The 22,528-nt window shown below is 40.6% G+C and overlaps 1 protein-coding gene across 3 annotated transcripts; it reads left to right on the top strand.

Annotated features, from left to right (window-relative positions):
* The first annotated feature begins 2,704 nt into the window (after positions 1-2,704).
* LOC139408559 (uncharacterized) lies at positions 2,705-22,425 on the top strand. 3 transcript variants are annotated; one of them, XM_071152606.1, is made up of 8 exons: positions 2,705-2,895; positions 3,828-4,026; positions 4,411-4,601; positions 4,860-5,059; positions 6,327-6,480; positions 6,688-6,825; positions 7,876-7,968; positions 21,143-22,425. In XM_071152606.1, the coding sequence occupies exons 1-8, from the start codon at positions 2,881-2,883 to the stop codon at positions 21,614-21,616; spliced, it is 1,464 nt and encodes a 487-aa protein (XP_071008707.1). In that variant the 5' UTR covers positions 2,705-2,880; the 3' UTR covers positions 21,617-22,425. The 3 variants fall into 3 exon arrangements, with proteins under 3 accessions (XP_071008707.1, XP_071008709.1, XP_071008708.1); XM_071152608.1 differs by having other exon boundaries at positions 2,729-2,895; positions 4,860-5,033; positions 6,322-6,480; XM_071152607.1 differs by having other exon boundaries at positions 2,729-2,895; positions 6,330-6,480.
* Positions 22,426-22,528: the final 103 nt, after the last annotated feature.

Genomic DNA, 22,528 nt, shown 5'->3' with positions numbered 1-22,528 from the left:
CATGCAGCCATCATACCGCTCAGGAAGGAGACGCGTTCTGTCTCCTAGAAATGAACGTACTTTGGTGCGAAAAGTGTAAATCAATCCCAGAACAACAGCAAAGGACCTTGTGAAGATGCTGGAGGAAACAGGTGCAAAAGTATCTACATCCACAGTAAAACAGGTCCTATATCGACATATCGACGCTCAGCAAGGAAAAAGCCACTAGCCCAAATACGCCATAAAAAAGCCAGACTACGGTTTGCAACTGCACATGGGGACAAAGATCATACTTTTTGGAGAAATGTGCTCTGGTCTGATGAAACAGAAATAGAACCGTTTGGCCATAATGACCATCGTTATGTTTGGAGGAAAAAGGGGGAGGCTTGCAAGCCGAAGAATACCATCCCAACCGTGAAGCACGGGGGTGGCAGCATCATGTTGTGAGGGTGCTTTAATGCAGGAGGGACTGGTGCGCTTCACAAAATAGATGGCATCATGAGGTAGGAAAATGATGTCTTGAGATTTTGCTTCAATATATCCACATCAGTTAAAGCTTGGTCGCAAATGGGTCTTCCAAATGGACAATGACCCCAAGCATACTTCCAAAGTTGTGGCAAAATGGCTTAAGAACAACAAAGTCAAGGTATTGGAGTGGCTATCACAAAGCCCTGACCTCAATCCCATAGAAAAATATGTAGGCAGAACTGAAAAAGCTTGTGCGAGCAAGGAGGCCTACAAACCTGACTCAGTTACACCAGCTCTGTCAGGAGGAATGGGCCAAAATTCACCCAAATTATTGTGGGAAGCTTGTGGAAAGCTCCCCGCAGCGTTTGACCCAAGTTAAACAATTTAAAGGCAATGCTACCAAATACTTATTGAGTGTATGTAAACTTCTGATCCACTGGGAATGTGATTAAAGAAATTAAAGCTGAAATAAATCCTTCTCTCTGCTATTATTTTGACATTTCACATTCTTAAAATTAAGCGGTGATCCTGTGTCAGACAACATTGGATATATAAAAACAACATTGAAACAACAACCATACACATATACAAGATAATGGGATCAGTACTTTTCTATACTTTTCATATGAGGACTAGTGCAGTTTTTCCATAAACTTTTAATTGATACCTTGGGATTTTATCACTAGGAAGGATCATGCAAATTAAGAATGCATATAGCTTTAAGACAGTGGTTCACAGCCAGGTACATGTACAGGACCCCTGAGGGTACTTGGCCTATCCACAGGGGGTACTGGTGAAACATGCACATGAGGTAATACTTCAGGGGTGCTCCAGGCAGAGCACAATTCAATTGGTGTTACAGTAACAGAAAAAATGTTGGGAACTACTGCTTTATAACAGACCACTCCTAAAAAATTAAATACTGTGATATTGAAAATGTGTCTCTGGATGTCTTAACAATACATGTAAAAACTCTGAATGTGAATATGTCAGTAGATTTTTAGATTCATTCTCATCAATGACAACCTTCTAGAACTGTTATCACTTATCTAAGTCTGATATCCAGGGTAATCTGGTTAATGATTATATCATTGATTATTCCTTGTAGAATGTTGACACCTTTACAGAACACATTGTATTGCTAAAATGCTCAAACTTTACTTAATAGCTACAATCACAGACACAGGATACATTTTATTTCTAATGCTGGCCCTAACCAAACCGGTAAGTTGCCCCTCACTATATACCTGTCGCACGACCCACTGGTTGATGCTTATCTATATTTGAAGTGCTTCTAAAATCTGCAATAAGAAAAATTCACGGTGAAAAAACGATTGGAACCATTTCCGTGTTTGACCGCTAGGTTTTATGGGCATTATGACGGATCCTCTGTGGGATTCTACGGTGAAAATGAATGGTGTTTTGGATAAACGCAGAAAATAAGGTATGTGGCAGAAACAGGCTTGCAAGACCTAAAACGTTTTGTTTTACGAGATAATCTGCATCAGCTAACGTCAGTTTTTGTGAATTCTGAAGAATTTATGTAAATAAAAAAAGCACAGGCTTTATAATTCATAAAGGTTATGTTAACTGACTGCTATTATCTTATAGAACAACACGTATAAGGTCTCCTAAGCCTGTGTTAACCTCAGACCTTAGCGTTTATTCGAAAACACTATTCTTTGCCCATTAATTTTCTCCATAGGGATAGCTGAACGAACCAGAGGGTATCTCATTTCCGGGTTTTAGGACTACAAACTGGAACGCTCTATACAAAGATGGTTTAGTATAAAGACGTATAGAAACTGCTTCTCCAATAGAAATCCCCGATCACGCTTGTAGGCGACCTTGGCTGGCTAAACTCATGCGCAGAAACACGTAATCGGGTCTAACGGTCGTCTCGCGTCGAATTGCGCATGTGCAAGCCGTAAAATCAAATCACTCTTTCGATATACAGTTGTTTTTGACAAAAATGTAAACGTGTCAGTTTGTAATTTTCACAAGGCTGGAGTAATGGCATGTTCAGCTACTTATTACATTGGATCGAATCTAGGTAGTGCCTTTAGATTTCAAGAAAATGTACAACTAAGGAATCATTTTTGACTTCTCTCATTGTCTTCTCAAACCCCTAACCCAGGCCTGCTTGGTCTGTTTCGCAAGTGATCTCGCAAGTCTCGCTATGTTGCGCCTCTGGGTTTAGAAACTCTCCATGCTCTTTGTTTATTGTATAAAACGACCGAAAAAAAACTACGCCACGCTCTGTCAACGTAAGCACTTACACGTTCGCCGCCATTGCAAGCAAAACGAGTGCACAGATGACGAACAACACACAACACTTCACAACATGCGATTTGGCTCGCTTGTTTGAACCAAAATTAACCGATAACTTTACCTGAATGTGTTTCAACAAAAGTTCCAGCTTCAGCAGATAAAATGTCGGCTTTTATTGTAAGTATGTCGATTGATCAGTCACATTTCTAAAGCGTCTCAAGTCTAGTCTTGAAGGCCACATTATGGATGGACAGTCTTTATCTAGCTAAAACGTTAGCTAGCTAGCTGGAACTGCTACACGCATCCAAACTAGCGCCTGTAAAGTTGTTGATTAGCAAGCTATTTAAAGTGTCAACAAGCAGTAGAAACAAAAACAAAGCCGGGACCCCGCCCCAGTTTCGATAACAAAAACTGGGGAATGGATCTAGATAAATGTAACCACTCTCAAATGCATAGACAGCTATGAATGCAAGGACTGACGATCCATGATGATATCAAAATGATCGTTTTGGCATTGTTTTGAGGCTATATAGTGATTGTTTACATTTACTTTGTTTACAAACATTGTAGTAAAAAGGCTTATTTTGAGTTATGCTGGGGAACGAAAGTTAGAAATGCCTCATGAGCTTAGTTTAAGTTATGTTCTGCAGGAATCAATGGGTACATATCATTAATTTATGTCAAAAGATGGATGTAACAACTGCTGATTTCTCCTTTTTAATGTCCAAACAAATGCCCTTAAGTAGTCTGCACTGTAGCTAGATAGATAATTATGTTATGTTCAAATGACTAAGATAAAATGGTGTGGAAACTTGACGTGAGGCCTGAGGGGATATGCTCAGTAGTTTATTTCATGCATGGGTCGACCTTCAGTCTAAGGCACCTATTTACCACTAGTTGAAAGCAAATAATCTTCTAGCAGAAATGTATAAACAACTAGAGCACCTAATGGAACATTATTGTTGTCATTCAGCTCAGTATGTATCTAGTGATTAAAATAAAATAGCTACTAACTACAGTAATTATGTTGTTAAAATGAAAATTGTATGAGGATTAACTTGCAACAGTTATCCTCAGTCTACCTGAATCTCATTGCCTTGCTGTTTCAGGCCCACCCTTCGGTGCGGATCAGGGGCACAGAGCACACCTACAACCCAGTGTTGTGTCAGGACGACAACTGCTCAGGCAAGGACAAGGGCACTCATATGCACTGTCCTCTCTGCACTGTGGTCGAGGCCTATCATGACCCTCTTATCCTACGGGCTCATTACCGCATTAAACATGTTGACAAGGGCATCGACTTTGCTGGTGAGAGGCTTTTCAACACGTATACATAAAAGTACACATCAGATGCTAGATTCAGTTGTAGTGTGACTTTGCCAAAAGGTTTCAGTGAGAGATCTTTCACTCAAATCAGTTAAATGTTTAAAGAAATAATCATCTAGAAGAAAAAGAAACGCACACCTATTAAGACGAGGTGCTGGCTAGCAGAGTAGAAAACTTGAAAATAAAAGAGCCGCACACTCTAGGAGCTCAGATGCAAAAATTTAATTACCAACGTTTCGACAGCCAAGCTGTCTTCAGGCAGGCTCTTTTATTGATTTTAGAAATAATCAGGCAGGCTCTTTTATTGATTGCTGGAAAATACATGGGACCTACAACTTTACAGCAAGCTTTTTGTCTTCCCTTCAGGCCTAAAAGTGCTTCGATGCTGCAACCACTGTGAGATTGTGGGCACCATCAAAGGGGAGAAGAGGTTCAAGGGGGCACACTGGCACTGCTACCGCTGCCGAAATGGCTTCAACCGCCGAGACGAGGCCATCAAACACTATAAGACCCACTTCCGGAACCCCCACACCACCTTCCAGATACAGGTCACACAGGTACTACCACCAAACTACTGTAATTGAACATACATTCACCATTGAACACTGTGAGAATGAAGAGTAAACAGACAGGGCACTTATTCTCCATATATACAAAAATAGAGTAGGAGTGCTGATCTAGGATGAATTTTAGCCTTTTAAATCATAGTCAATAAGAGTCCTGAATTCTAATACTTGATTAGCTCGCCCACTCTGATAATCTTTGTGAATGCGGACCAAGACAGATCTCTCACAATCCCCTCCTTGTGCATTCAGGAGGTGAACAGCCGACAGTATTATGACCAGAGTCCGGAGGCCCACCCTAAAGCCTATGGAGGGCTGGAAGTGTGTACGGGCTCTGGGGTGGAAGGCGGAGACATGGGGACTATCATGGCGCAGCCAATCCTCAACACAGCCAACACGGAGACTCTGCTCACTGTGGAACCCAAGGTTTCATATATGTCTCATGATTTGTGGTGGGTAAATGTGGATAGTAGGGATGTAACAATTCACCGATACGCATCTGTCCCAGGTTCAAATGTTTAAGTTATTAGTGCATAGGTTCTAGGACCCCAAACCGTTCCAAATGTAGCACGCATCGGTCAGAAAATCTATTAAAACGTTACAAATCGCTGGTTCACAAAAATTTGAGGGCTGAAATTACTTTCTACCTTCCAAAAATACCTAATATTTTTTGACAACTGTGTCCTCTCCTTCAGTGTTGAGCTAAGCATGTCATTGATCTACAAGTAATTTTGCATGCCGAACAACCCCAGGCAATATTAGTAGCCTAGTCAAATGTGTGCTGCTTCGTGCGCTGACAAACCAGAGGTAGACCTATTGCTGATTTTGCACATCACCTTCAGCATTCAAATGTTTGTATTGTCAAATGTGCTGTTAAATTGTTTTACCGGAATAAAAGTATCCTAAGCTACTACCAGAGACACAGCTCTCATCTGGCTATACATGCTGAACGGGGCTTACATTGGATTAATTTAGATTTCAGGTTCACCATTGGCAAACATTTTACTTGAAACAATCAGTGTATATGTTATTTTTTAGAAAGACAGGGTAAAGTTGATCATTTCAATACGAGGACAACAGTCACTTTTGCTAGAGAAGAGAAGCTCACTCAGTCTGTCAACCTGTAGTTGTGCTATATATTCATTGGCTATGTCATAGCATAATTGTGTAGGTGATAAATATTGATAAATTAAAACTCAAACTTTTAATCGGCAAACGTTATTAATTAATTAGGGAGAGATGGTGATTTCAGATCAGGTGTGGGGGGACACAGATCAAGCTCATGTGCGCCATCAGCAGCAGATTTTAATTTAGAAATGAAAATGAATATGTTTTTGCAACAAATATCAGTGCATCGAATTTTATCGCATCAAACCGAATCATTTCAAACTAAAACGTATCATTCCTGTATCAGCGTCTATCTATAAAATTGTCTTGAAAGGGATAGATGCACATCCCAAGTGGAGAGGGTTGTGGTGGGTTGATATTGTGAAGTGTATGTGGAAAAGTGTATATGTCATGTTGTAATGTGTGATCTGTAAAACATGCCCTGTTGCTTGTGCTATCAAAGTTTATATCGGTGTCGCTGAATCTTCTATAGCGGTAGTGTCACCAGTGTTAAAAAGGTTCATCTCAAGCCCAGCACAGGAGGTGTATATGTCAAGTAACTTGTGTCTGGTCATTGTATGGTGATTGGTGCCTGCTCTGGTTGAAGGACAGCAGCGTGAACAACGGGATCCTAGTGGCGGCCGAAGAGGAGGTGGGGCCTTCCCAGCATACCCTGGACCAGACCCAGACGCTGGTTCTCATGGACCCAGATGGACAGGGAGGCAACCTGATTTACGAGGAGGCGGCCAGTATTATCTCTGAACAGGTGTCTCCATTGAGTTATCTTGCTAATACTGTGCTTTAGTAAGTTCTCACATCCAATGTTTTTCTTACCAATATTAATTACAACCCTCATCAATCTACATACTTTTATGCAAGCAGCCTGCATGCCCTAATGCTAACCTCTGTTACCCCTCTATCCCCCTTCATGTTATGATACTAACCTTGGTGTACCTGTGGTTGTCTATTGCAGGGCGGGGAGAGTCTGGAGCAGGCCCTACATATAGAGAAGCATCTGCTGGAGCTCCACCAGCAAAATGTGACCTTGCGGCAGGAGAAGGACGCCATGGAGAAGAGGCTAAGGGCAGAGATCCACAGACTTAACGAACAGGTACACTAACAGCAGACTTGTGAGCTGAGATACAGACTCTAAGACAAAGTACACTGACCAGCACACAGTATGTAACCTTAAAGAAAGGTTATCAAAACAAGATAGCTTTTTTGTGTAGGCTAAGATGCTTTGTATGGTGAACTTTGTGTGAAGGATAGATATTAGATCATTTTTAACATGTTTAGTGGCAGCAGGGGAGGCAAGGCAAGGAGACTGAGGGCAGACATACAGCATCTCAAAGACCACCAGGTACAAAAATGGGTAACTTAACGTGATGTCTTTTTGTGAAAGATAAACTTATTTGTATGATGAACTTGTCATAATGTGTGTCTGTGTGAAGAATAGATGTGTTAATTTTTAACATGTTTAGCGGCAGGAGAGGCCGATTGGAGGTGGATGGAGGTAGAGATGCCGAGATTCTTTGACCTCGTTCAGGAACAGGTATTTTTGGCACCCAGAAGCAAACCATACGTGTGCGTGCACTGGCTGGCCAGAGACTTGAGGGTAGACACTGACAGAAGGCTGAAGGCAGAGATGCTTACAATTATAGACTCCAGGCACACAATGTTAGTAAATGGCAAAACACCCATGGTTTTCAACACTCCCCCTTTCCTGGCTTTGCACTGATGTTTATGAGTGTTTAACTGGGGCAAAAAGTGTGGAAATTAAGAGTTGTGGGAGTCACTCAATAAATGCAGCAAAACACTCATGTGAAAGATGGATTTCAAAATCGTATAGGCCAGAATCATTCAGCAATTGACCGGGGAAAGGATACGCAATCTCGATCAGCAGGCACACTGACCACGGTATGGAGCAGCAGACATGGTTAACTTATCAGGAGAACTTTATTTTTTGGCGGAGGAAACTGATTTGTATGTGGATCTTCTAAAAATGTCTATTTGTGTGAAGGGTAGATGGGAGTTAAAGCGCTTACCTTATGTCTCTTCTAGTAAGTCCTCCACCTTTTCTGTATTTGACATTCTTGGCGAAATGGAAAACAGACCATTCTGACATGGCCATGTTGTCTCCCCTGTGCTGAGGTGCCCCCAGGTGGCCAGTGTGGTGCAGGCCAACATCAAGATGTTTGAGGAGCTAAAGCTATACCGCTCTGCAGAGAACAGCCAGCAGAGAATCGATCAGCTGGTGAGTGGACGCCTGTAACTGCTACTGTAGTGATGATCCTAAGTGATTGTTAAATGGGGGTTAGAACTGAAATTATTTTCCAATTGTTTCGTTCTGAACAGAACCCCCCCCCCAAAAAAATTGTTCCGTTCCACTGTTCCGACCAGCAAAATAAACCAAAAAAGTACAGTTTTATTTCATTCCCTTTTCAACCTATGAAATCAAGTTTTTTTTATATTTAGCTCATTAAATTACATCACCAATCAGTGCGGCTAGAGCAGGCAAGCTAGTTGTTTACATGCATGATGGACAGACTAGTGTAGCCTATGGCACACGATGCAACTGAAATGTTTCGGTTGGGGAGAGATCGAGAGTGGGTTAAGGAAGAGGCTTGAAGTGCTGGGCATCTTATCACATGCATTTTCTGACTTGGGTCCACATAATTATAATAACGGAAGAGTGGCTTCTATGACGGAACTTTAATGTCCTTTGAGCTAGCTAGCAAGCTAACAAGCTTGTGTGTGCAGAGCGGTACCAGAATTAAAGACATGTCTTACCTTTTTGTTGTTAAATACAACGTGATAGGCCTATGGTATCCTTATCTAGCATTGGAAAAGTTCATCCATTCTTTAGCTAATATCTTCTGAATCACGATTGTAACGTCAGTACAGTAGCCTGTAGGGGCAGGTAGCCTAAACACATACACACTGGCAAAGATTTTCAGTTTGCAGGCAAACACTGGAAAAGTTTCTGAGTGACAGAGTGAGGGTTTGCATAGGTTTTTTGTTGTGTTTTTTTGTGGGACTAGAAAAAATGACTGGAACGTAAAATAATGTTATTAACCAGTTCCCATGCTTTTAAAATAATGTTATTAACCAGTTCCCATGCTTTTAAAATAATGTTATTAACCAGTTCCCATGCTTTTAAAATAATGTTATTAACCAGTTCCCATGCTTTTAAAATAATGTTATTAACCAGTTCCCATGCTTTTAAAATGACAGTTCTGTTCCTGAACAGTATGGATCACTTTTGTTTCTGTTCCTTTAAAATGTTCAATATTTTCTGGTTTTCGGTTCTGTTTCTAGTAGGGCTGACCCCATTTAGTCAACTGGTTGATTGTTTGGTCGATAGGCTGTTGGTCGACCGAGATTTCTTTAGTCGAGCAGTAGCAAAAAATATATAGATCTATCATGGTGTACAAGACACCTGTCTAATTCGTGCTGAGTGGACTGATCCATTGTGGGTATGCACAGTCCATCAGTCTAAGACACGTGATACTGAAATTGTATATGGTTATATTACATAAGAACAATGGTGCAACACTAATAAAAATAATATTATTTAAAAACAAATGCGCTTTCTCCCTCGTTGGATAGCGGTCGCTGTCCCTGCTTCTGAAATACATTAGTGTGTTGTTGAATTGGCACCTTTTCCTAGACCATGTTGCTATGTGGATAATAGCAACATTATCCATCATATTGGTGTTGAGAACAATTTTTTATTTTTTTTATTTAACCTTTATTTAACCAGGTAGGCAAGTTGAGGGCAAGTTGAGAACAAGTTCTCATTTACAATTGCGACCTGGCCAAGATAAAGCAAAGCAGTTCGACACATACAACAACACAGAGTTACACATGGAGTAAAACAAACATACAGTCAATAATGCAGTATAAACAAGTCTATATACGATGTGAGCAAATGAGGTGAGATAAGGGAGGTAAAGGCAAAAAAAAAGGCCATGGTGGCAAAGTAAATATAATATAGCAAGTAAAACACTGGAATGGTAGATTTGCAGTGGAAGAATGTGCAAAGTAGAAATAAAAATAATGGGGTGCAAAGGAGCAAAAATAAATAAATAAAATAAATACAGTAGGGAAAGAGGTAGTTGTTGGGGCTAAATTATAGGTGGGCTAAGTACAGGTGCAGTAATCTGTGAGCTGCTCTGACAGTTGGTGCAATGCCGTGGAGGCATCAGCAGAATGAGGAGATGAGAAAACAGCCCTTGCCTTGTTATCTAAGAAAAGTGTGGAGAGGGGAAGCCCAAACTTAATTAGGTATATAATCAATAGCCTAACTGTTAAATGTGCCTGGCTTTATAAAACCGCAATATATCTACAGAAATAAGACCGCGTTTATTTAATAGTCTACTGATTTCACCTCAATCAATGACATGTCAAGTAAGCAATTTCACAATTGCGCTGTTTTTAATCTTTGCTTTACTGTAATAAAGGCTTTACACTTTTTGTCGTTGGAACAGCCTCTGGTATTATTTCAAATGTATGTTTACACTGTTCCAAATTGCCTGAAAAATAATATTTATTATAATAATAATAATGCTCCTTTTTCTTGATCATCTTCTTATTAGAATAATAAATGTCATTAGTAGGCTTAGTATAGCAGCCTTGTATGACCACCATTGAGCTGTAGGCCTCGGAGCACATCCTGTTTAGTCTTAATACTGTAACTTAGGCCTGTATGTCAATATATAGGCTACTGTATCAATCAACCATTCATTTGTTCATGTCATCACACAGCATATGAGTCATTCATGATTTGAAATGCAATCAAGCATTTTAGTTTTAAAATAAAGCGATCCCTGAATAATTAGCTTAAGCAATAAATAAACTGTTCCATTTCAGAAATTGCATTCACAAATTAGTGTGCATGTTTTTAGTCTTTGCTGTAATAAAGACTTAACAAAAAATGTTACAACAGGCTCTGGTACTCTTATACTTTATTTAGTGTTTACATTGTTCCAAACGGTCAGAGAAATTATATTGCAATCTATACAGCACCTGTTTGGCACACATAATATGCACTCAGCACTTTCTCCTTACCTTATTTTTCTTGATCTGTAGTATTTTCCACAACTAGTCACATTAATTCCACACATCTGACATTCCCTTTAACTCCTGAGCAATCTGTAAATATTCTCCCGTTTTGAGGTTTATTTGTCACATCCTCTGCATCCATTTGGCTGTCGCATGTGTTACGGTTTTGAGATTAAAAAATATATACTTTTTTATTTTTTGGAGGGTGGGGTAGATCAGCTTTAATATTGTAGCTTCCATCAATGTAATTGTCTGCATCACTTCAAATCATATATATATATATACACACACACACACACACACACACACACACACACACACACACACACACACACACACACACACACACACACACACACAGTACCAGTCAAAAGTTTGGACACCTACTCATTCTAGTTTTTATTTTATTTTTTACTAATAACACATGGAATCATGTAGTAACCAAATAAAGTGTTAAACAAATCAAAATATATTTGAGATTCTTCAAAGTAGCCACCCTTTGCCTTGACAGCTTTGCACACTATTGGCATTCTCTCAACCAACTATGGCCAGGAAACACAAGCAATCTACATTAGACTGGTGGAAATCTGTCCTTCGGTATGATGAGTCCAAATGTGAGATTTTTTTGTTCCAACTGCCGTGTCTTTGTGAGACACAGGGTAGGTGAACGGATGACCTCCACATGTGTGGTTCCCACCGTGAAGCATGGAGGAGGTGTGTTTGTGTGTGGGGGGGCTTTGCTGGTGACACTGTCAGTGATTTATTTCTGAGGCTGGTAACTCTGAAATAGTAAAAATAAAGAAAAACCCTGGAATGAATAGGTGTCCAAACTTTTGGCTGTATGTGTATATTCCTTTAACTTTCTAACCCTACCTCCCCTAATTGGGGTGAACTAGTGAACAACAATGCTTAGACCTCTACTTACAGCTTATACATTTTATGGACAGTCTATTTTACAGTAGATCTATTTCCTTTGTTTTTACTCCTGTCCTTCCTCAACCTGTCCCATCTATTTCTGATGTCCATCCGGTTTGATTTCTATTTGCCATATCTTTCAAACTGTGCTCTTTCACAGAAGTTTCACAAAAATCTATATACGTTTTTTGGACACCGTATGTTTTACATTAGTTATCTTGTTATTAGTCCCAACGTTCAGCTCCATTCTACCCATCTATCTCTTAACACCATCCATATTGGATTTATATTTGACCTATCCTTTTCAACTGCTGTGATGTTTCAGAAAAGTTCTGAACCTTTCTATTCTCATTGTTTCTACATATTGAAAATAAACATTTTTGCAAAGTATTATTATTGTTGCACATTTTGGGTAATATTCAGAGGTGGAAACTTTCTGTGGGAGTATATGGGAATTACTGGAAATATATGCAAATAAATAATGTTTAAATGTAGATGTTTTTTTTTTTGCATTGGATATATTTACCATATCATATGGAAACAAACAAACCTTTTTACCTTATCATAAGTAGACATAACTGCAAGTGATTAAATCCTTCCGATAGAAATTAAACAATTTAGTCACCAAAATGAACTTTAATTAAATGAGTTGACTCTTCACATGGGATTATTTCACTGAACAACAAAAGGGAATATTGAATGATCAATCGCATCTCCCAAAAACATTTTCAACATACATCTGTAAAATTGATAGTCTAGAAACTAAAGCATTGGTTGTCTTCCTCTCAGGCTTCCATGTCTTCTCCCTGGACCTCCTCAATGTCCACCTCTTGAACATCAGACTCTGGGGCCTCTTCTTCACTGTCACTTTCCAACCTTGTTGAGGATGGCTCATTGTCAGGCTCAAATTTGCCCGGATGGACACCAATTTTTAAACCCGTGGATTGGTCAGCCTGTTGCGTGCTTTGGTCTGTGTGTGTTCCCAAACAAGGACCAGTTGCACTCTGAGGCGGCTGATGTTGATGGGATTTGGAGGATGATGGAGGCAACAGGGGAAAGAGCCTCAGATCCACAAAGTCCCTTCCACCAGGTGGCTGATGAGATATGTTGGCACAACTGCCATATTGCATCTCCATCCTAAAGCCCTTGCTTGGAACTGTACTTCGCCAGACCTTGGCCTCATCCAGGCCAAGGTGGCGAGACCTGTAGTGATGACACCATAGGCCCTGTTGATCTCTGCACCAGACAGGATGCTCTTGCCAGCATACTTGGGGTCCTACATGTACGCTGTGGTGTGCATGGGCTTCAGGCAGATGTCTTCACCCTTTTTGATGTATTTCAGAACTGCAGTTTCCTCTGCTTGGAGCAACAGTGAAGTGAGCAGGACAGTACAGATTTTTTTCTCTTACATCTGCAAGCAGAGTCTGAACATCACACAGGATGGCATTGTCTCCCTCAATCCGTGCAATGGCTACCATAGGCCCTGTTGGTTTCAGGCTGCTTACCACTCTCCCACAATACATAATCCAGGAGGATCCTCTTGATGGGGCTGTCCATATTGGCAGACTGTGATATGGCCATTTCTTGGAGAGACTCCTTCCCCTCAAGGAGACTGTCAAACATGATGAGAACACCACCCCAACAGGTGTTGCTGGGCAGCTTCAATGTGGTTCTCTTATTTTTCTCACTTTGCTTGGTGAGGTAGATTGCTGCTATAACTTGATGACCCTTCACATACCTAACCATTTCCTTGGCTCTCTTGTAGAGTGTATCCATTGTTTTCAGTGCCATGATGTCCTTGAGGAGCAGATTCAATGCATGTGCAGCACAGCCAATGGGTGTGATGTGAGGGTAGGATTCTTCCACTTTAGACCAAGCAGCCTTTATGTTCACCAGTGCAAATACCTTCTGTGGTCCAAGGTCATTGACTCACTTCAGCAATGTAGAGACCGGTGAGTCTGTCCCTTGTCTGTGCTCTTGTAGAATACTGGTTGATGGGTGGAGATGATGTAGTTAATTATTCCTTGCCCACGAATATTCGACCACCCATCAGAGATGATTGCAATAGTCTGCTTTCTCTATGATTCGCTTGACCTTCACTTTAACTCTGTTGAACTCTGCATCCAGCAAATTAGTAGATAAAGCTAGTTGGAGAGGTGTATGCTGGGCGAAGAACAGTCAGAAATCTCTTCCAATACACATTGGCTGTGAGCATCCAATTCTGATGATTCTGCATCTTTGTTGCACACTTCACAAGATTTGGCACAGTATTTGCAAATGTACACAGCTTTTCCTTCTACATTAGCTGCAGTGAAATGTCTCCACACATCAGATAGTGCCCGTGGCATTTTCCTGTAGAGATTAAAGGAAAAAATGCGTAAAAAAAAACAAATACAATTCCATGTACAGATAAATAGGTTAAGCAGTTTGATTAAACAACTCCTTTGTAAGATAAATGTTTTAAAATGAAACATGTATGGAAATGGGTGAATTAACACTCCTCAGTTAGCAGGCTCAAGCAAGCTAAAACAAACCAGCAGAAATTGTTAACAAGTTAGACATGATTTAAACACACTTTGCTGTAGGCTACTATTTACTAGTTAACAAAAAATATTGTATGTCATATAAAATATATTCACCCCACCCAATATTGTAATCAAAACTTACCAGAAAGCATGTAGTCCTTGGCTCAGACAGTGTAGTAGGGTGGGCTCAATAGTATCTCATTAGCGTGCAAGATCTTGAGAATCGGCTGTACATGTGATGGAAGAGTGCACTGTGCATGCAGACGGTTGCAATTCCATTGAATTGGGCATAGTTTAACCAAAATATGTCACAAGACCTAGAATGGCCTTGTGTATCCAACAAAAAAAGGTGCACTGTTAACTTTTTAAAATAAATTTAAGCAAAATTCCAGGGCTTAACTTCCCATGAGAAATTCCGGAAATGTACAGTCATGTTTCCGAGCCTTTACAACCTTAATTATTTTATTATTGCTCGATCGACTATTACTTTTCAGATCACCCAGTAGTGCTATCTACGGTTTTCAGAGTTTGTTTTAACCAATTTATTGATGTGATTATGTCATGTTATAGATCAGGCCCTATTGTGCAGTATTCGGACAGGAATAGTTTTACTGGGGGAGGTGGGGTTATGTAATTATGTGCACGAGCACAAAACGCCACATCTGTCATTTTAGTCCCGTCCAAATTGACATCCCTGTGTTGAGAGAAATCTCTGAGTTCGACATGTGTTGCTCGCAGTTTGATAAAGCAATAACTGATCTGATAAATTGAACTAAGTGCTGCGCATAGCCTTTTTATATGAAGGGCCTACATGTATCAACTTGCACAGTGAATGTTTTGTTTATATTTTGTGTATGAATTGAATATTGCCAAATGCATAATTCAAAAATATTGTGCCTATTTAATGCATCCTTGCTGTTAATAGATCGCAAAGCAGCAGCATAGAACTGACCTAAACATTTGGAAATGATAAGTGAACTTTTTCATCCATAGCCTTAAAATGCATCTCAAGTGCAATTGCACGGTTTAGCTCACATCTGAAGGCTGGAGGGCATTTAGGACGTACTGCGGAACCCTAAAATATTCTAATTATAATCACACTTCCTTAATTTAAATATTATGGCAACACTATAGGAAAGATGGTTTAGAAACTTGGGAACCAAGCTTGAGTTATCAGTGTGGCCCTATCACCTGGACATGTTGAAATGCTTTATCTTGTCAATTTATTGGAGTAAAAAGAAAAAAGAATTACAGGTTGCAGTTTGGATAAAATGAATCCCGTGGAATAACGGACGTTCTGGAGTAATAATTACATAACCAACGTTCTCTAGTAATTAGGGATCAAATTCAACAACATCCGTTGAAATCGGAGCGCGCCAAGTTCAAAATACAAAACCGTAATATTAAACATTCATGAAAATACAAGTGTCATACATGATTCTTTAGCTTAGAATCTTGGTAATCTAACTGCGTTGTCAGATTTCAAAAAGGCTTTACGGCGAAAGCATAGCATTCGATTGTCGGAGGACAGCGCCCCATGTCAACATATCTTTCAAACCAGCACTGGCGACACAAAATCATAAATGGCGATAAAATAAATCACTTACTTTTGAAGATCTTCCTCTGTTTGCAATCCCAAGGATCCCAGATACACAATGAATGGTCATTTTGTTCAATAAAGTCCTTCTTTATATCCCAAAAATGCAGTTTAGTTGTCGCCATTGAATTCAATAATCCAGTCCTTCAACATGCATACAAAGGATTCCAAAAAGTTACCAGCAAAGTTCATCCAAATGAGTCAAACAATTTTTTTTTAATAATCCTCGGGTTTTCTAATATGTAAATAAACTATAATATGCCTCCCGGGTGGCACAGTGGTCTAAGGCACTGCATCACTGTGCCACCGGAGACTCTGGGTTCGAGCCTAGGCTCTGTCGCAATCGGCCGGCGACCGGGAGTTCCATGGGGCGATGCACAATTGGCCTAGCGTCGTCCGGGTTTGGGAGGGTTTGGCCGGTAGGGATATCCTTGTCTCATCACGCACTAGCAACTCCTGTGGCAGGCCGGGCGCAGTGCACGCTGACTAGGTCGCTAGGTGTATGGTGTTTCCTCTGACACATTGGTGCGGCTGGCTTCCAGGTTGGATGAGCTCTGTGTTAAGAAGCAGTGCGGCTTGGTTGGGTTGTGTTTCAGGGGACGTGGCTCTCAACCTTCATCTCTCCCGAGCCCGTACGGGAGTTGTAGCGATGAGACAAGACAGTAACCACTAAAAATTTGATACCACGAAAAGGGGGGTAAAAATAAATAAAAATTATTTTTTTTTAAACGATAATATTTCAGATGGAGATTACTATGTTCAATAGCAAAGGAAAATAACAAAGAGCCGCGCCCACGTTCACGTGCGCAAAAAGACTACTTTTGCCCTGGCGCTCAACTTGGAATGACTACAAATAAAAAAAATGTTTTAAACAAGCCTAAAACCTTGTATAAAGACTTGACATCTAGTGGAAGCCATAGGAACTGCAATCTGGGAGGCGGAAATTAGATCTTTCAATAGCATTGCATTGGAAGTCATTCCAAGCTCAAAAAAATAATAATTCCGGATCGATTTTCCTCCCGTTTTCACCTGCTATATCAGTTCTGTTATACTCAGACATTATTTTAACAGTTTTAGAAACTTCAGAGTTTTCTATCCAATTCTACCAATTATATGCATATCCTACCTTCTGGGCCTGAGTAACAGGCACTTTACTTTGGGCACGTCAGACAGGCGGAAATTCAGGATACTGCACCGACCCTAGAAAGGTTAATGCTTACATTTTTTAATGCCATGAATTGATGCCATTAACGCATTTTCTTAGTTTGACCCCCTGAACCATCCATAGTTCAAATTCAAGCCCTGGCAGCCGATGCACTAGTTTGACAAACACTTTACTTGCTAGCTACTTGTATGACTGAATAATGGTTAATGCTAGTAAGGGGCTTTTAAATGGCCAATTCAATTTCAAATCACTCCCAGGTGGCTCTGTGGATACAACCAAAGTAATTTGCATCTACTGCAGGGCTGCATTTGTTTATCACCAAAATACGAGTCATCGTTTTCATTTACAAGCAAAACCTACTGTTGACGCCGGCAATACAAGTAAAGTTACTAGTAGCAATGGAGAACATCTTCGGCAGGCTAAGCTAGAAGGGTGTGCGCGCGGGAGGCCTGTCGACAAGCAGCAAGCTAACACAAGAAATAGCCAAGTGGATAGCTACAGCTTGCAGGCAAGTCCACATTGTTGAGGACGAAGGCTTGAGGGATAGCATTGAACGACAACGTATGAGTTACCCTCGAAAGCCACCGTTGTTACAAGAATACACAAGCTGTATGAAAGGGAGAGGGCTATGAAAGCAGAGGAGTTGAAACTCACGGGAGACCACTGGAACTCGGTCAGTAACCACAACTACCTGGGATACTGCTCACCACATCAATGGAAACTGCATTCACACGCTCTGGCTGTAGTGAAGACAGAGGCACTATGCTGAAATGTGCGCCGGGCATTTAGTGGCTCTAGCAAAGTAGTGGAACATTGAAAACAAAGTTACCACAGTTTGCATAGACCGTGCACGGAACAAGATTGCAGCTGCCAGACATATGCCTTTTTGAACACCTGCCCTGCATCGCGCACAGTCTCATCACAGTGTCCCTACAGAACAGAGGGTTTGACAATGCCATAGCTAAATGGCAAAAAATGGTTAGCCATTTCAAACACAGCCCACCAAATGCTGCAGAGCTAGGACATCAGCAAATGGACTGAAGGAATCACACAACAAGATGGAATTCCACTCTGGAATTGGTAACTCGTGTCCACAGAAACCAACAACCACTGAGAGATCACCAACAACCAACCAAAAACCATGCCAACCACAACTGAACTGGAGAAACTGCAGAAGCTGGAGGCACTACTGGAGCCCTGCAGGTACTATTCTTTGTATCACTATTAGTGTTATAATAAGGTGTGTGTGTGTAAAGTGTGCGAGAGAGTCTGGGCATAAGTCTCTCTCAATTGACAAGTGATTTTGAGGGCTCTTTCACTGCAGATACTTGACTGAACTTCTGGGAGGAGAGATGTGCATTTCCTGCTCGGTGGTGTTGCCTGCTTTGTCATCTGTTTCGGGTGATTGAGAGCTCCAACGATGACCCTGCCTAAATGACAAGATTCATGCTGACATTCACAACTGACCTAAAGAAATGCAAGGAAAACACCAACCTATCATGGCTGAAGCTCGCCACAGCGCTTGACCCAAGGTTTAAGGACCTGAAGTACCTTCACTTCAGGTCCTTAAACCTTGGGTCGAGTGCTGAAGGAAGAGAGGCCTGCACAGCAACTGGATAAAGCAACAGAGTTATAGCCACCAAAGAATCTGAGGAGGAATCCATTGAAAATGTGTGGAGTGTTAGAAAGCAGAGCCCAGTATCAACATGGAGGACTGTCCACTACAGTGGCGGTCACAGCATGCAGGGGCACACCAGGCTGGCCTGCATTGCACAAAGGTACCTGGTAACGCCTGTTACATCAGTTCCTTTTGAGAGGTTGTTTTCACACTCCGGGCATATTGTACACAAGAAGAGAGCAGCTTTATCATCTGAAAATGTCAGCGGGCTTGTTTGTCTTTGCAATTGGCTCAGTGAAAAGAAATGGAGGAGGATGACTGAAGTGTATGGTCACAGGTTAATGTTCTGAGGGATTCCTGACATTGTTGTATAGGTTTATGTTCTTTGTATCCATTTTCTTTCTTATAGCCAACCCTCCAATCAGTAACTGGGAGAACTATAATTTTGTGTGTACTTACCTACCTACTGGGAGCATTAGTAAGTTCCAGGTCTTTTGTATTTAACTTGTTTATGGTGAATAAGCCATTAAAAACATTCTGATACTGAAATATTTTTGGTTTCAGTCCCTCCCTACATGCCTATAACTCAATACACTGCTTTTTTTTTTTTTAAATAGAATAATTTTTATTTAGCATCAAATTTGAGAAAATAAAACATTTACAGAATCGCAGAATTTAATTAATTAATCGCAGAATTTTAATGCAATTCATTATTTTGATCGTTTGACAGGCCTACTAGTAATAATAGTTCTGTGTGAATAGGTCTTTGATCACGTATATGCGATGCATACATGTGTCACGTAAAAAGAGCAAGGGTTGAGGGAATAGGGAATGTCTTTCCAAAAACAAATGAGGGATTTCGGAAAAATAACTATTCAGTCAGAGATGGCTGTAATTAAGTTGCAGCTTCAGAAACACGGACAGCGCAATAAACACTTTTGATGTTCTGTGGTGGTCGCTGCAGCAGGGAGGAGAGCGAGACAATGGGTGCTAGTCACTGTCACTCCCTGTTTTTATTTTGTTCTTACACAGCACAGCAAGACTGAACCCGGCCCGGCACAATCAAATAAATTGCTGGTCGGACTCCCTCTAGTCATTTGTGTGTTTTGATTATTTAATCAAACCATGTGCTTAAAGCATCAGACAAGCTCAGTGAATATAGTTGATTTGATTCAAATACATAGGATTTGTCAATATATGAAAAAATACAAAAAATGTAGACCAATCGATTGGTCGATAGAACAGAAACTCTTGGTCGACCACTTATTCTTTTGGTTCGGGACAGCCCTAGTTTCCTGGACCGGTTCCAACCCCTGTTATTCAATATTCTCAAGATCACATGCCAGATTAAAAACAACACGTAAAGCCTCTTAGAAGAGCCTTTTGAAAATCTACAGAGCTATGCATATTCTGTATTGTTAGTAAAAATGACTGGGCTTCAATAGTATTCACGAGCTGGAATGTCAAAGGGCCTTATTGCCCACTGAAGCAAAGTGGTTTCTCGTTTAAAATGCTTGTATACCAATATACATGTAGCTTCCCTGGAGCCATCCTTTTTTAAATCTACTGAACATCACTGACAGGCCATTCAGTCGTTAGATGGCATAAAGCCCTATTCGGACGGGATTCGTTTTACTGGGGGAGGTTGGGTAATATAATTAAGTGCACGAGCACAATACACCACATCTGTCATTTTAGTCCCTTCCGAATCTGTCAGTAATTTTACATGGCAGAAGAGTAAATATTTCAGATAGAATAACTTGTTTTTTGGCAAACTCCAAAGTCCTCTGACAATATTAGTCCCCCCGTGCAAATTGACATCCCTGTGTTTTGAGAAATATTTCTGAGTTTGACAGGTGTTGCTCGCGGTTTGAGCAAGTAAACCATAACTGATTCTATAAATTGAACGAAGTGCTGTGGATAGCCTTTATATGAAGGACCTACATGTATCAACTTTCACAGTGAATGCTTTTGTTTGTTTTATGCGAAGGAATTGAACATTGCCAAGTGCATCATAAAAAACAACATTAAACGCAACATTGCTGTTAACAGATCGCAAAGCAGCATAAAACTGAGCTAAATGTTTGGAAATTACAAGTTCACTTTCTATTCATAGCCTAACAACACATATCAAGTGCAAGTGTGCTGTTTGGCTCACATCTGAAGGCTTGGGGGCATTTAGGATGTCTTCTACTGCGGATTGCTAAAATATCATAATGAATATGATCACACTTCCTCAATTCAAATATTATGGTGACACTATAAAAATGGGAACCAAGCTTGAGTTATCAGTGTAGCCATGTTATCATGTGGACTTGTTGCAATATCTTCACTCCTAGAAAAAAAAAATCCAGGCTTCTGTCATAACTTTTTTTTATTTTTTATTATAATTACAGGGGGCAGTTTGGAAAATGAAGTCCTCTTGAATAACAGACATTAGGGTAATAATTACATAATCAACGTTCTCTAGCAATACTAGTTCCGTGCAAATAGGGCTTATGAGACTCTTTGACCACTGATGATGCCTGTCTTTCTGTTTGGCAGGTGAAGAGTCTGGAGATGCAACACCGCACTCTCATCCACACCCAGCTCGCCTCCCTGAGGACAGAGCTTCTACGGCAGGCTGAGAGAACAACGCCCGTCAACGGCCACACAGAGCTCACAGTCAGCCTGGTTGGTGAGATAGCCACTCACCCTGGGGAGATGACCCTCTTTGAGGAGGAACAGACTGAAACAAGGATAGAGAGGGAGGAAGAAGCATTGACCATGGTGGTGGTTCAGATGGGCCCTGACCCAGGGGACTTGGTACCAATATCGGGTGATTCATGTTTGGTGGCTGGGAAGAATGAGGAATCATCGGTCCCTGAGCTGGACAGTGTTGACTCTGGGGCAGAGCCCTTCAAGAATGCTACAGAATCCCTTGAAGACAAAGAGGGGGAGGAGAAATCATCAAGGAAGCGCAGCCCCAAAGAGGAACCTAGGGGGGAGAGTGAAGCCAAACTGCAACGCATCTGTTGAGATAATGGAGACAGTGGTCTTTATTACTCTCATCTGTTTTTCCCTTTGTCTCTCTTTCCAGTCTTTTCCTGGCAGTACTTGTGAGTTTCTTTAAGGGGGGTAACTTTCCCACAAGGGGTTCTAATAGGCTGCTGCAGAATGAGCCAGGCACAGTACAGCAGTGTGGGAAAACCTCAACTGAGAAACCAGTCCCTAATATGGCTGTGAAAGTCAATGCATCCTCTACTCCCTGCAGTGTGTAAGCTGTACATAATGCTACTCCACTAAACCTACTGACTTACTGTTTACCAGTCTGCTCTGTACATTAGCTCTGTTTTAGAAGCTTCGTGAAGGATGACGGTCTGCAGTGAATTAGACCTATTCATGGCAAATAACCAATTCATGTTATTTTGTTCTGATGGAAGTTTTTGCAATGTGTTCCAATTTTTTCATAAAGCTTGTTTGTTCAACAGTTGGTTCCATTGTTCTACTAAACATGATTTTTTACAGACTGGAAGTAACTAACCATCTGTCTTGACGAGACAGCCACTTGTCACACTATGCAATTCTAGTTTGTTATACAATGTGTTGCTCATTAACTTGCATAAGATGTATACAGTACATCGCCTACAAATCATATCGGATACAACAGTACATCTCAAGCCTATGAATTTGCTTTATTTGAGAAAATGACTAAACAAAGCTACTATGTAGTTTATTGCTTACCGGTATTCAGGCATTGTTTTTCACCCCAAAGTTGTAGACAAATGAAAAGCAATCCCTTGACATGAATTTGTAGTTACTGAATAAAGAACAACAATGTGAAGAAATCTTTGTCATCCTGTCAGGGATCTGAATGCATTCAAACCTATACACCACTTGAACATATATTTAATTGGCTGTATTTGTTTTATACGATGTCTATGAATTTAT

Source organism: Oncorhynchus clarkii, chromosome 5 (genome assembly GCF_045791955.1).
Source record: "Oncorhynchus clarkii lewisi isolate Uvic-CL-2024 chromosome 5, UVic_Ocla_1.0, whole genome shotgun sequence".
Taxonomy (NCBI): domain Eukaryota; kingdom Metazoa; phylum Chordata; class Actinopteri; order Salmoniformes; family Salmonidae; genus Oncorhynchus; species Oncorhynchus clarkii.
The sequence above is the reverse complement of the archived record's forward strand: the minus strand, read 5'-3'. Positions and strand labels throughout refer to the sequence as shown.

Bases quoted from the DNA above. Each gene is read 5' to 3' on its own strand.
- LOC139408559 (XM_071152606.1), top strand. The intron at 6,481-6,687 runs GTGTCTCCATTG...TGTCTATTGCAG, and splicing joins CCAGTATTATCTCTGAACAG to GGCGGGGAGAGTCTGGAGCA. The intron at 7,969-21,142 runs GTGAGTGGACGC...TCTGTTTGGCAG, and splicing joins AGCAGAGAATCGATCAGCTG to GTGAAGAGTCTGGAGATGCA.